The sequence below is a fragment of the Puma concolor genome, chromosome B3 (assembly GCF_028749965.1).
Source record: "Puma concolor isolate L17-30 chromosome B3, mPumCon1.1.hap2, whole genome shotgun sequence".
NCBI classification, from domain to species: Eukaryota; Metazoa; Chordata; class Mammalia; order Carnivora; family Felidae; genus Puma; species Puma concolor.
This window is the reverse complement of record NC_141672.1, coordinates 129,832,543-129,846,691: the sequence shown is the minus strand read 5'-3', so window position 1 is coordinate 129,846,691 and position 14,149 is coordinate 129,832,543. Positions and strand designations below refer to the sequence as shown.

At 47.8% G+C, this 14,149-nt stretch overlaps 1 protein-coding gene across 2 annotated transcripts in view; it reads right to left on the bottom strand.

Moving 5' to 3' along the window:
* PCSK6 (proprotein convertase subtilisin/kexin type 6) overlaps positions 1-14,149 on the bottom strand; it is a 193,076-nt gene that overhangs the window by 59,834 nt on the left and 119,093 nt on the right. For both annotated transcript variants that reach the window (XM_086711391.1, XM_086711393.1), the window contains exon 12: positions 2,221-2,409. In XM_086711391.1, coding sequence (XP_086567517.1) covers positions 2,221-2,409 — 189 coding nt within the window. The remainder of the gene's footprint in view (positions 1-2,220; positions 2,410-14,149) is intronic.

The following is a 14,149-nucleotide window of genomic DNA, read 5'->3' as shown; positions in this document are numbered from 1 at the left end:
GCCTCAAGGCAGGTTTCAAGTGCTTGATGGCACAGGTACAGCACCTCCTAGCTAATGGGTAGTCTTGAAGCGAATGAACTTGGCAGGACCCGCTCTTTCCCATCTGAGGGGCACACACTGGGCTTGAACAGGACGGAGGTTAGAAGGGGAGGAGATCAGAGTGCACAGAGGCCAGGCGGTGGGGATGCTGGGGCGCTGGAAGGTTCTTCCAGGTCAGGTGGATGTAAGCAGGACAGGGAGGGAGGCCAGCTGCATGTGCCGGGCATTTTCATCTACATCATCAGCATCCAGTGCTTGTAGCATTCTGGACTGTGATGGGAGTGAAATGATATTTCTAGAGGTGAGGGATAAAGGGAGGAGAAATGGGTGACTCCTGGGTGCCCAGCCAGGAGGTGAAGGAGCAGGGTATAATCTCATGTCTCTGGGCCCACAGCCCATCTCGGCATGGGTCCTCGCAGGTCACTGCTGCCCTGCTGGCCTCTGACCTGCCGCCCCAACCCCTAAGCCTCACTGTGGCTCTTGGTCAACCCAGGTCACCATTTGGTGCCTGGATCCAGTTCCTGCCTCGAAGTCAGGCCTCACCACCTTGGATGCCTCCTGGTGTGCAGCATGGAGCAAAGGGGGCTCTAGGGAGGTGACTTCATGAGAGCCCAGAGAAGTGGAGCCTGTGCCTGGCCTCCGTGCTACTGTAAGGACGGGGACCTAAGGTGCCTTGAAGTGGCCCCGCCCATCCGCCCAGCTCCAGTCTGGTGTTTGAACAGGGAATGAGGGCCCTTATCAGAGAACTTCAATGTTTCAAGGAATGCTAGAAATTTGGACTTTTAGATGAAATCTCTAAAAGTTCCAGTAATAATAATAATAACTCTGGTTGTAAAATAGCATAAATAAAGTGTTGGCTTGCCAGCTGGCACTCTCAAACTGCTCACAGCCTTGCTGGTCTCCCAAGGGCAGAGGCAGAGTATGGCCCAGGCCTACCTTCAAGAGGGAGAGATGCCCCCTGTCGCTCTCGTTCTACGAGGGTGGAACCTAACCTGGTGGGGACTGAGTCTGATGGCCAAGCCCTTGGAACCCATGAAGCCAGGATCTGGTCTCAGGGCTGGTTCCAGAGGACAAACTCCCCACTCCTTCAGACAACTGGCTGGCAAGAGCATTCAGCCTTTCATCTCTGCAGGCAATCTCTCTGTCTTATGCAAAGTAGGGGTGGGGTGGAAGGGGGCTAAGAGAAACTGCAACTCCTACCTGGTCCTGAATGGAGGCCTTTACTCAACCCCCATTTTCTGAATCCTACAGCCCAAATATGGCTGCAGCCCCAGGCAGGGAACCCAAATGGGTCATGTGGGCCCAGTGTGGGCAAGCAGGCAGTGGGGCCACGGCCCAGGGGACAGGTAGTGGCAGGGTGCTTCCTGAGGCTGAGGCGGGGGGTGAGGGGGGGGGGACACACTTGCCAGCTGTTTTTCAAGAGAAGCTGGAAGTGCTGGTTTGTCCTGAAACCTTTCTTTTTCCCTCTGCCTCTTAGCTAGAAGGGGCTGGAAGGAAGCCCCAGTCCCCCTTGCCCCCTCCCCCAACCTCCCATTAATCCCCTCACTCCAGTTACCTGCAAGCAACACAAATGCATCAAAGTACTTCTTTCTTGTTTCTGACTTTGTGGAAGAAATGGCTCCATGGCTCTCCACAAAGCCTATGTGATTCCCCAGAGTTCAGAGGCTGTTTATTGGTCCTGAGTGGGACCCTCTCAGGCACATGGGTGAGAAGGCTGTAGAGGGCAGCCACCGAGCACCCCAAGTGAGCCAGTCTCCCATGGAGCAGAGCCTCCTGCCCACACAAGTTCAAGAGCACACCCCACAACTGGAGAACCGTGCAGAAGCTTCAGCGGGCAAAGCAGTCCTTCCCTAATACAAGCTTTTACTCCAGATGCCGAGTGAATGTGAGAAAAATGATCTCTGGTGCACTTTGAAGAGCAATTAAGTCATAGCCAGAATTCCATAAATCTCTCCAAACCCTTATCTCTCCTGCCTGGAAACAAAAGTTTTCCAGGAAGGACGGTTTTGAAGGCCAGGTTTCAGGTTGGTGGGGTATACATCTGAGTATCTCCAAGAGGAAGCTGCTGAAGAACCAACCTGCCCTGGGGAGGAGGGCCCTGTAGGGACACTGTGACCTGGGGCTGGATAGGCCCTCCTGACAATCCCCAGCCTTTGCCCCACTAGGCCAGCCTGGCCTTACCTCTTTGCCAAGAGTTGAGACTTGGTTCCTGAGGGAGAAATGAGGTGGATCTGGAGGTCTCCCCTGCGTGGGTGGGAAATAGAGATGCGAGCCACCACATGCTCCAGGTAACCCACACGCTGGTCTGAGTGGTCCGCACAGGCAGTGGTCAGGGCGGTGGTCCGAAGCGTCTGCACCACAGGGATGCTCCTGGGAGAGGAGGGAGGGACTCAGGACGTGACACCAGAAGCTCCAAGTCTCGAGTGAGGGCCATGGACTCAGGTCTTCCCAGGAACCCCCAGGGAGGAGAGCTCTAGCCCCTCTTGGATGTCCCACTCTTGGGTGCTCCCAGTGGAGCTATCTTGCTGGCCCAGAAGATGTTTGCTGTCCTGGAATTTGCTTAGAGACACAAAGAATGGCTTCTCATACCGACCCAGTGATCGGCCCCCTCAGTGCCCACTAGCTGGCTTCTAAGTAGCCTTTGGCCACCTCATTTCCTCAACTGCTGGGGTAAGCCAGGCTTTAGAACCCCACTACTTTGTTTCAAAGACCAGACTTGATAATATAAGTCACCATGCTGACTAATAACAGCAAACATTTCCGGAACTGACTGCATGCCAGAAGCTAGACATGGCACTGAGAATTTACAAGGATTAATCCATTAAATCCAGAAAGAGGTCAAGGATCATGCTGAAGGTCACACAGCTACTGAGGAGCAGAGCTGGGATGTGAGGCTGGAGTTCACTGCTCCCACTTCTGTTCCACACTGTTCCGCAAGGATGCTGTGTGGACCCACACTTGTGTTTAAGACACTGGGGATGAGGAGATATGGTCAAGGCACCATATGGGGACACTGGGGATGAGGAGATATGGTCAAGGGCTGGAATTGTGCTCTTGTGCTAACTGCACTGGTCAAGGCCGTAGTGACTGGACCAGAGTCATGGAAGATGGACAGGAACTGGTCCAGTCCCTACTGCTGTGCATGGAGACTGGGGGCCTCTCCCTCCCCTGTCCTCTAATAGGAATGGATGACAGTTCTCTTTATGAAGTCAGGGAAGTTTTGCCATATGGGATGGGATCTGAGGACAAGCATCAAACCCCAATCATTCATGGCTTATTTCCACCAGAATCTTCTAAGACTCCCCAGAGGAGGCAGACACAAAGCTCGCACCTGCACGTGCCCTGCCACATCCAGGCCAGGCGCTCCCGCCCATTCTGGGCTACCACGGTTGCCCCTACCGCCCCCACCACTTGTAAACTGAGGAAAGATCTCCTGCCACCCAGCAGCACATTAATAATCCCCCAGTGCTCAGCCAAGCTCCGTCTATTAAGGGGAGCGCTTTTCTCATTACACCCCGACTTTCCGCTCAGGAGGGGAGGCTCGCAGCGTAGTCTCAGCATCTCTCAGGAATTACATCGCTTGGCTCTACAGGGCCTGAGTCATAAAAAACAATCAAAACAGTTATAAACAGTGATGTAATTCCCTCAGAGACTCTGTAAATATTTGAAAACTGATTTGCATGCATCATAAATTGATTTAGAGATGCTGACTTCTTTCACTGCCTTCTCCCAAATTTTCCTGTCTGTGTTTACAGGTCAGCAGGCCCCCCGCTGTGCCAGATGCAGAGCCTTTCCTGGGCCCAAGAGGAAGGTCAAGCTAAAGCAGAAACAAAAGCCATAAGAAAGTTTAAAAACCTGTGCTATCCCTCCAACCTTTGGCCATTCGGGAGATAGAATGATCACTCCGACCTAGAAATAGACCTGAAATCCCACCAGGGAATTCCTTTTTTTTTTTTTTTTTTTTTTAATGTTTTATTTATTTTTGAAAGAGAGAGCGCAAATGGGGGAGGGGCAGAGAGAGACAGGGACAGAGGATCCGAAGCAGGCTCCATGCTGACAGCAGAGAGCCTGAAGCCAGGCTCAAACTCATGAGATCATGAGTGAGATCATGACCTGAGCCGAATGAAGTCTGATGCTCAACCGAGCCACCCAGGCACCTGCCCACTGAGGCATTCTTAATCCTAAAGATAAGGCATAGGATTTCAGAAAACAGAAAGGGGTATAAGATATGGCAAACAGACCCCACCCTCACCTGCCCACTTCCCCTGTGCCCCAGCCACAGTGTTGACATCTAGAGAAAAACAACAACAAAACAACAACAACAACAACAAAAACCATCTCAAGTAGTGTTAAATAGTGAGATTATGAAAGCTTCTTGCATTTGACAATTTTATTCTTGCCACTGGACTCTAGCTGCTAGGCCACCCCAGAGGTCAGAAAGCTTGGTTGCTCTAATGCCCAGAGGCCACCTTGCCCCTGCCTGCAGGGTGGCTGGCTGGGGGTGGGCAGCCCACAACTCCTTCCTTTGGAAATTAAAGCCCAGTCTGATTAGATTTTCAAACTTAAGACATTACCCCCCGCCTGGGGGGGGGCAAGGAGTCCCTTTCTCTGGGGAACAAGGCTAATTATAACAGTTTGTATGAACCCACACTGTCACAGGCCACCAGACCTCCTCATTTCTGCAAGTTCTAGGGAAGGGTGGGGAGCCCAGGACATCCACTCAAAGACAACGAGGCATTACCCTCCTTACTTGAAGTTAACCTTCCCCACCTTTTATTGTTCCTGTTGGAACAAATAACCTAATATTCCAAATCAGGGGCTTTTACATTTCCTATAAAGAGAAGGGAGGTGAGGGGGAGGCTTTAAAATGTTTCAGGATAGTCAAGTTGAAGTTTTTCTGTATTTCAGATAGAAACTCCAAGTAGAAATGGGGAAGCTGAAAATCAAAAGCCATCACTCTGTAAGAATTAACTCCTATGCAGAAGGCGAAATCATTGATGGGTAGAAAAAAGGAAGTTATTCCCCATTGTACAGTTATTTCAAAGATAACACAGAAAATGCAAGTGGACTGCAAAGCCGTGTATTTTTTAGTTTAAACGGTGCGGGGGCGTTATCTTTGTCACATGAACTCAGCTAAATTGTATTTTAACCATGAAACCTGATTTAGAAAGGTCTTAAAGTTCCCAAGATAACTAAAAACGTCCCACTGTGATTAAATTCTGTAATTGTTGTCTGTGTATGCAAGGCCATCCCCCAAGGGCCCTAAAGGAACCCAAGGAGTTAAAAAATCCCATGAGACCTAGCTCCAGACCCAGCGATAGATATTTAAACTATGGAGACTGTCCTACTTTGAAAAGATCTCTGAGGACAGACTTGTCACTTCCTGTTGAACCACATTTCAGACTTAATTACTGATACTCCAGATGTTCTCCTTTTATCCTAAAGTCTCGTGAACAGCTCCCTTCTCTTGAGGGTGGAGCAGTCTTGACAATAACTTCCTAGTACCTCCTGACCTTTGACCTCTGAACTTGTCTCCAGTGTATAATAGCATCTAACATCTTGTAAATGTGTAGAAACAAGATCCGCTTTAATAAATTCAAGGCACTCACCAAATCACAATGCTTGGACTCCGATAGCATCACAGTAAAATTCAGAGCCAAAGATAAATATTTTCAAGTATGGGTTTTCCCTGCTGTCTGAAAGTAGAGTGTTCCTATGAAACCTTTCTCAAGCTGAGAGCAAAGGCATTAAGCAAAGAAGCAATTACCATTAATTTATATGGGAAAAACATGTGAGGACTCCCAGACTCCCAGATGCCCCGCCCCATCTACCCCCAAATCACCTCTCTTAGGTTTTTCTGATACCTTAAGAAATGTCCTGCTAATGGATGCCCAAAATAAATAGAGACAAAGCACAGATGCTCACAGATACAGTTTGAAGCTGTGGCTGCTTGATGCTGAGATGCTGGGTGTAGTTCCCCGGGGAAGGAGTTTGGGGGCACCACTATTGCTGCTTAGGGTGTGCAATGACTTTCTAGCAGCTCACTGCAAAACCAATACTGAATGCTATTTTTGCTTTCTGCCCTTTCTTTGGGAAAAGCAGAAATCCTCTGCCTATTTCTTCCAGGTCTAAGACTTTCATAAAAGCCAAGTGGTGTAAGGTGAACTTTTGAAAAGTGGGGGATACCTACACACCAAATGGCCAGGGAAAGCAAGGAGAGGGGGAGGTTGGTAGCTACCAGTGGAAACCCTGCATTGTTCTACTTGTCTTTCTGCCCTGGCTGGGAGCATACTACAAGCTAGTATGTCTTTCTTTTTTTTCTTTTCTTTTCTTTTCTTTTCTTTTCTTTTCTTTTCTTTTCTTTTCTTTTCTTTTCTTTTCTTTTCCTCTCTTTTTTTTTCTTCTTTCCTTTTTTTCCTCTTCTTTTTCTTTCTTCCTTTTTTCTTTTTTAAATGTTGTTTTTTAAGTTTATTTATTTATTTTTGAGAAAGAGAGAGAGCGAGAAAGAGAATGAGTGGGGGAGGGACAGAGAGAGGGAGAAAGAGAATTCCACTGTCAGTACAGAGCTGGACACCGGGCTCGATCTCATGAACAGTAAGATCATGGCCCGAGCTGAAACCAAGAGTAGGATGCTTAATCGACTGAGCCACCCAGATGTCCCCAAGCCAATATTTCTAACTCCCACCTTGAAGACCTCTCTCCAGCTCAGCTACAAGGGCAGATCTGTGCTCTGGTGCAGAGCATTTCCAGAGCAATGCTGCCTTACCAAGCTGCAGGGCTGGAGGCGGGGTGGGCAAAGCGAGCTGGGCCCAGCTCCTCACTAGACAATTCTGAGATCATGCTGAGTGGGAGACCTACCAGAATCGGAAGGCAGACTGGTCCTTCCCCGTGTTGTATTTGGAATCTGTCTTGGGCTGACGACCATTACAATGGAAGGTCAACCAGGAGCACCTGGATGGCTCAGTCAGTTGAGTGTCTGACTTTGGCTCAGGTCATGGTCTCAGGGTTCATGAGTTTGAGCCCCTCATCAGGCTGGCTGCTGTCAGCATGAAACCTGCTTGAGATTCTCTGTGCCTCCCACCCCCCTACCCCTCCCCTGCTTTGACTTTCGCACATACTCTTTCTCTCTCTCTCTCTCAAAAAAAAGGAAGGTCAACCAGTAACCCTTTCACAGACCTTCTAAAGGGTAATAGTGGAGTGGAGGGGGGTTAATTGGGACATTCCTGTTAGACTAAACTGTGGGAAAGCAAATTGGTCTGTTGGAGGGCACAGAGGGATCTGAACGTAGACAGTAAAAAGCTTCTGGGTCACTTTTTAGATCTATGATATGTTCTAGGATGAACGTTCTTGGCAGGATGGTCACAGAATCTCAAATACATAGATTCTTTCATATTAGCTTACATTTCAGGTCTTCCTTAGATGAAATTGCTTTTGAATATGAAACCACAGCACATCACTTAGGCTGGAAATACAATTTGAAAAGAAAAAGAGACTAATCCAGTACATTAATCTAGACATGCTGTTCATGATTAAGTTGTAAGGTGCTTTAATACACAGTGTTTAAATTTACGTTTATTTTTCTCCCCCCCCATATGAAACAAGGGGCTAAATTAGCTGGCTTTAAACATTCCTTCCAGCTCTAAGATTCAGTCTGATGGGGAGTGAAAAAGACAATAAGATATACAGTCACTTCCCATTATTCACGATTCCATGAAATTTGCCTAAATCAATACTTGTGCTTTTGTGATCATTTGCGGATATATGCAGAACAGCAAAATGTTTGAGCTGCCCAGATACACACGTTCCCAGTTGAGGCCAAACAAAGGCGACACTCTGTCTTTTGTTTTCAGTTCTCATTCTGTGAACAAATGTCCTTCTTGTGATCTATTTTTAGTGCCATGTTTTTCATATTTTTGTGCCTTTGGTTGGTGGCTTCATGGCTTAAAATGGCCCCCAAGCAGAGTGCTGAGGTGCTGTCTGGTTCCTAAGCATTGGACAGCTGTGATGTGCCTTGCAGAGAAAACACGTGTGCTGGGTGAGCTTCATTGAGGAAGGAGTTACAGTGCTGTTGGCCTTGAGTCCAGTGTTAATGAATCAGTAATACATAGTAAATAAAATGTTTTTAAACAGAAACACACATAAAACAAGGTGATGTATGGATCAGTTGACAAAAATGCTGTGGCCAGAGGCTTGCACAAACCTAACCCTGTATTTCTCTTAGAAGCGATGGTTCTATATTTGCAAAGTCAGTGTTTGTGGTGACTTCATAGAACATTAACTGAGAACTGGCTGTATTATTTGAATTCAAATACTAATTTTTTTTTTAATTTTTTTTCAACGTTTATTTATTTTTGGGACAGAGAGAGACAGAGCATGAACGGGGGAGGGGCAGAGAGAGAGGGAGACACAGAATCGGAAACAGGCTCCAGGCTCTGAGCCATCAGCCCAGAGCCCGACGCGGGGCTCGAACTCCCGGACCGTGAGATCTTGACCTGGCTGAAGTCGGACGCTTAACCGACTGCGCCACCCAGGCGCCCCTCAAATACTAATTTTTTAAAAAACTATTCATTATTTTATTTTAGAGACAGAGAGGGAGAGACAGAGTATGAGTGGAGGAGGGGCAGAGGGGGTGAGAGAGACAGAATCTAAAGCAGGCTCCACACTCAGTGCAGAGCCTAACGTGGGGCTTGATTCCACGACCCTGGGATCATGACCTGAGCCGACATCAAGAGTCAGCTGCTCAACTGGCTGAGCCACCCAGGTGCCCTCAAATACTAATTTTTGAAGTAAGTTGCATTTATAATTTGGAGGGAACAGGTTTGTGGCAAAAAATAAGCTTGGAATGTCAAGGGCTGTAGGATAATAGGCAGCTTACGAATATTCACCAGTGTCTCAAGGGGTGTCAGGAACCAGGACAAATATGAGGACCCAGGTATGGTCACCCACCAGGGAAGGACAGCAAAGCACGAGTTTTCCTAGGATACCAGCCATGCCCTGATGGAAGAAGCCAGAAGCAGGGGCCTCATATAGCATCTAGGAGTGCACACAATTAGATGCCCTGGAGAGAAGTGCCACGCGGGGCGTGTGGGCAACCTGCACAGTATAGACAGGGCAGACCAAAGGTCAGAGTAAGAGGGGCTTTTAGCTTTTAAAAAAGATGCCAAACCAGGCTGTGCGCCACAGCACAGAAGGGTCCTGAAGTTGGGCCGATGTGGGTCATGGCCACACGGGTACTTCATCAGGACATAACGGCTGTGTGGCCTTGCCTGCTCGCCTAGCTAAGCTGCTGCTGACAAGACAACTGGGCCTGGCCTCTGGGGTGCTGGCAACTGCTCAGGACTGGAAGAACCTCCTACTGGCCAGGGCCAAGGTGCCTTCTGTCCTCAGGGCCAGTGTGCCCAGCCTGTTGGGGATGCAGAAGGAAGAGAAGCAAGCTCTCTCCTGGAGAACACGCAGATCACTCCTCTTGCTTTGGTCCCGCCTGAGTCCCTGTGATGTGCCCCTTCCCAGGGGGACAAGGTGGACTCCGGAGACGGGCAGCCTGGGGTGGCAACTCAGCCCCTCCACCTCTCAGCCCCAGGCTACTCCTCAACTCCTTAGGGCCTCAGTGCCTTCAATATATAAATGGGGATAAAAATAGTCCCCACACTTCACACCCTTGTTGGCTGTTTTGAATGTGTGAGCTCCCACAGAGCACTTAGGCCAATGCCTGGCACACAGTAAGGTCCTGATCATTATCCATTATGCTTATCTATGTATTTATAGGTAGAGTTGTGATAAAGTAACCAACCCGTGTGGTCTGGTTTCATGAAATACGAGAAGGAGAAATAGTATGTGGTTAATCCATAGTTAATTGTTTTTTAACGTAAGGTTTTTTTTGTTTTTGTTTTAAATTTTTTAACATTTATTTATTATTGAGAGACAGAGCGTGAGCATGGGGGGGCAGAGAGAGAGGGAGACACAGAATCTGAAGCAGGCTCCAGGCTCTGAGCTGTCAGCACAGAGCCGGACATGGGGCTCGAACTTACAAACCGCGAGATCATGACCTGATCCAAAGTCGTACTCCTTACCAACTGAGCCACCCAGGCTCCCCAGGTTTTTTTTTTTTTTTTTTTTTAATGTTTATTTATTTCAAAAGAGAGAGAAAGAGCATGAGCGGGGGCAGGGGCAGAGAGAGAGAGAGAGAGAGAGAGAGAGAGAGAGAGAGAGAATCCTAAGCAGACTCTGCGCCATTAGCACACAGCCTGATGCGGGGCTCACACTCACAAACTGTGAGATCATGACCTGAGCCGAAATGGAGAGTCAGACGCTCAACTAACTGAGCCACCCAGGCGCCCCCATCCATAATTAATTTTCAAACATCTATAAATATATGGTCTGGTCTATAGATAATCCTTAATATGCAAAGCCTTTGGGACTGAAATATATTTTTGGGTGTGTGAGTTCTTTCGATAAAAGACAAGCCACACTACACTGTAAACTCTAGATGGTAACCTTCCAAACCTATTAAAACAAAAGATGAGTAGATAACATCTTAGTGCTTTAAGAGATTCTGCTATTTTTGCCGTCTTTCCAGAAGGAGTAGAGAGTCAGGGATGGCATAAAATGTTTCATAGCAGCCCTGAGTTTTAAAGACACAAAGAAGTGCTGGCTTAGAAACATCCTAAGGGTCAAATAAGATATTTACTAGCTGGGCCTTTTATTTTTTTGTTTCATTCACAGGAATTATACTGAACTTGATTTTCTTTTTTGCTTTTAGAAAGGTTATAAAAATATCAATTTTGTCCTACTCTAATCTGACACACAGATTTTTAAAAATGTTTTTATTTACTTATTGAGAGAGAGAGGGGGAAAGAGCGCAAGCAGGGAAGGGGCAGAGAGAGAGAGGCAGAGAGAGAGACGGAGATAGAGAATCCCAAGCAGGCTTAGCACTGTCAGCACAGAGCTTGATTCGGGGCTAGATCCCACGAACTGTGAGATCATGACCTGAGCCTAAATCAAGAGTCAGACACTTAACTGACTGTGCCGTGCAGGTGCCCCAGACACAAAGACTGTTAAATAATTTTGCATGGGCAATGTCACAGGTCATGGTCCTCTGTACCTTCCTTTAACGGAAGAAAAGTCCTAACCATTTGTGCCCAAGACTAAGCAAGGATCTCTCCTGAATGTGTTCGAATGTCAAAAGTCATTCTCTTTTGCAAAAGTAGCTGTCAAGTTCAAGTGATTTTCCCCTTGTCCTTGCATTTAGATTTAGCATTCATTGACAGCTTTTATGATGCTCTGTGGGTGCTGGAGAGCTAAGTCAGACACCATGGTGTCTGTTTCAGGGGGGGCTCAGTCTGTTTTGGGGTGGGGGGGTGACAGGCTGTAAAGAGATGGCTCAGTGAAATCTGGCTGTGCCTTGGAGCAGGAGGCCTGGCCCCTCTCGTTTCTTACCACCCCCACCCCTGTGGTCCCCTCTCTCCTGGCATCTCCAGGCAGGCTCCCTGACCTTCTCCATGCTCCTGGGGACTTCTTATTCTCTCTCAGGAGGGGGATATAGACAGAGACAGGCTAAATTCCCAACCCCACAGTCCCTAGATGCACTTCATTCCTGCCCCAGTATGTGACCATCTACACCCAGGCCCTCTGACTCAGCACCCCATACGACAGTACTGTAGAATGGCAGATGTGGCCACAGCCCCCACTGGGACATCCATATTTGCTCCTAATGAATACAGTTCTTTGAATTTCATCACACTAGGGCAGCCTTTCCCTTCTACCCGAGAGGAAAGAGGTAAACGTATCACTTACGTTGCACCCAGGTATGCATGGGATGGCCAGATAAAGAGGCTCTCTCTCTTTCTCTCTCTCTTTCTCTCTCGCTTTCTGCTTTTCTCCATGGGAAGCAGCTAAAGCCAACTTTGGGACATTCAGAGAGTCCTGGATTCCACCACGAGAAGGAGAAACCAGAATGAGGCCACAAGAGTGGACGGCTCTCTTGGTGGACAGCCGGACCATGGAGAAGGGGGACTGACAGGGAGAGGGAAACATAGGTATGTGGGAACATTTCCCTTTCATTTGTAAGCCAAGTGATTCCAGCAGCTTGGACAAAGCTAGACAAGAACCCTCATGAGAAAAATTGGCCATAACCTTCAGGGGTGCTTAGTGGCCCTGATTCAAGAGACCCTGACAGGTAAGCTGGAGCTCTCTGCCAGGACACAAAGCCCAAAGGTCCCTTCCACATAGTAATATTTCTCTCTCTCTCTCCCTCTCTCTAAATCTCCCCCTCTCCCTCTCTCTTCTGTCTTTTTCTATCTGGAGGCCCTTATCTCCTTGGGAACAGTTGAGAGTGCAGTTAAGCAAGTGCTTTGGGATCGCCGGTTGGCTGAAAAGTCTAGAAAGAGCCTGAAACCGCTACACGTAAAGATGACCTTTCTTCAGAAACAGAAGTCTGATTCTTCCCCTCTGTTGGAATTCGCAGAGTCCTTTCTTCCCTCAAAGGACAGGAACAATGTCACACTGTATGTTTTGGCTGTTTCCCTCAACCTATGCTGTCTAGACTCTGTGTGCTTTCATTTAAAAAACAAAATAAAATAAAAATAAAAACAACCCTTCGCCACCTAGGCACCACTCTACCATCTTAAAACTATTTCTGGCAGGAGAAGAATGCTTCATTCAGGAGCCGCCCTGATGGGGAGACCCGTGGGAGAGAAGTAAGCCTGGACGCAGTGGCCTCGCGGAGCAGGACCCAGCTCCCAGGTGCCCAGCGTCACCTGACCTGGAGTCTGATTCCCCACGTGCCGGGCATTTTCCAACAGGCAAAACAAAAGAAAGCAAAAGGCCTTCTTTATCTCAGAGAACCTCTCGCTTTCTTCTGAATTGACAGGCTAAGGCTGCCCAGATCTGGAAAATGATGCTTTAAGATGTCAAGATTGAGACCTGCCGCTGGCCGCCTGGCCTATCAGGCCTGGGAGGGGTCACCCAAGCTGTGTCCACAGTTAGCAGCAGGACGCAGATGTAATTTCTCAAAAGAGCCTTCCATGGCTATTCATCCAACAAATACTTTCTGAATTCCTCCCGTATGCCAGGCAGCAGCGAGAAATGTTTTCCTCAACATTTTCTAGCAGAGGAACACATTATGAGAGGTAGATGCATTCTTTTTTTTTTTTTTTGAGAGGTAGGTGCATTCAAAAAAGAGGCAGTATCAAAGGGAGTGATCTGTATTTGTTGATAAAGGAAGGGTCACTTCTGATTACTCCAACATGTCTTTTTCCAAACACGCATTTTCCCAAAGGTAATAAAATAGTTACAGCTAAGAACAACAACAACAAAAAAAAAAGCATTCCATTCTTTATCAGATACTGAGGCCTAGAGAAACACCATTCTCCTCCTTAAAAAGTAGAGTGGCTATGGCAGAATTCAGAAGAATCATCTGATTTAGTCTCCTGATGGAGTAGGGTTCTTGCTATCTGATTTACTCTGTGGCTGTTTTTTTTTTTTTTTTTTTTTAACAAAAATTCCAATGAATGAATGCATCTGATTTAGAGCAAGTCACTACAAAGGGCGACACCTGGTGTGTCCTAACCCTGCAAGAGAGACAAAGCCAGGGTCCTACAGCTCAAGGCTTGTTAAAAAATCCTGGTGCTTTGGGGCACCTGGGTGGCTCAGTTGGTTTGAGAGTCCAACTTTGGCTCAGGTCATGATCTCACGGTCAGTGGGTTCAAGCCCAGAGTCAGGCTTTGTGCTGACAGCTAGGAGTCTGGAGCCTGCTTTGGATTCTGTGTCTCCCTCTCTCTTTGCCCCTCCCCCACTTGTGCTCTGTCTTACTCTGTCTCTCAAAAATAAATAAGTGTTAAAAAAATTTAAAAAAAATTCTGGTGCTTAAACCTTAGGAAGGTTAGTTATCAAGGCCAGATAAAAGTGAAGCAGAGGAAAAGCGCTCTGCGCTTTGGATAATAAGTCCCCTTCTGCAACAGAGAAGCGGGAGATACGGCCACTCCTGCTCTGGGCTGAGGAAGTCACACTGTGGGCTGGGCTGCAGCTAGGGCTCCCAGGTGACAGAGACCACCCCCATCACAGCTGCTCCAGTGGGCAGGGCTGATCGCTGGGCTGGTCAGCTCTGCTAAGT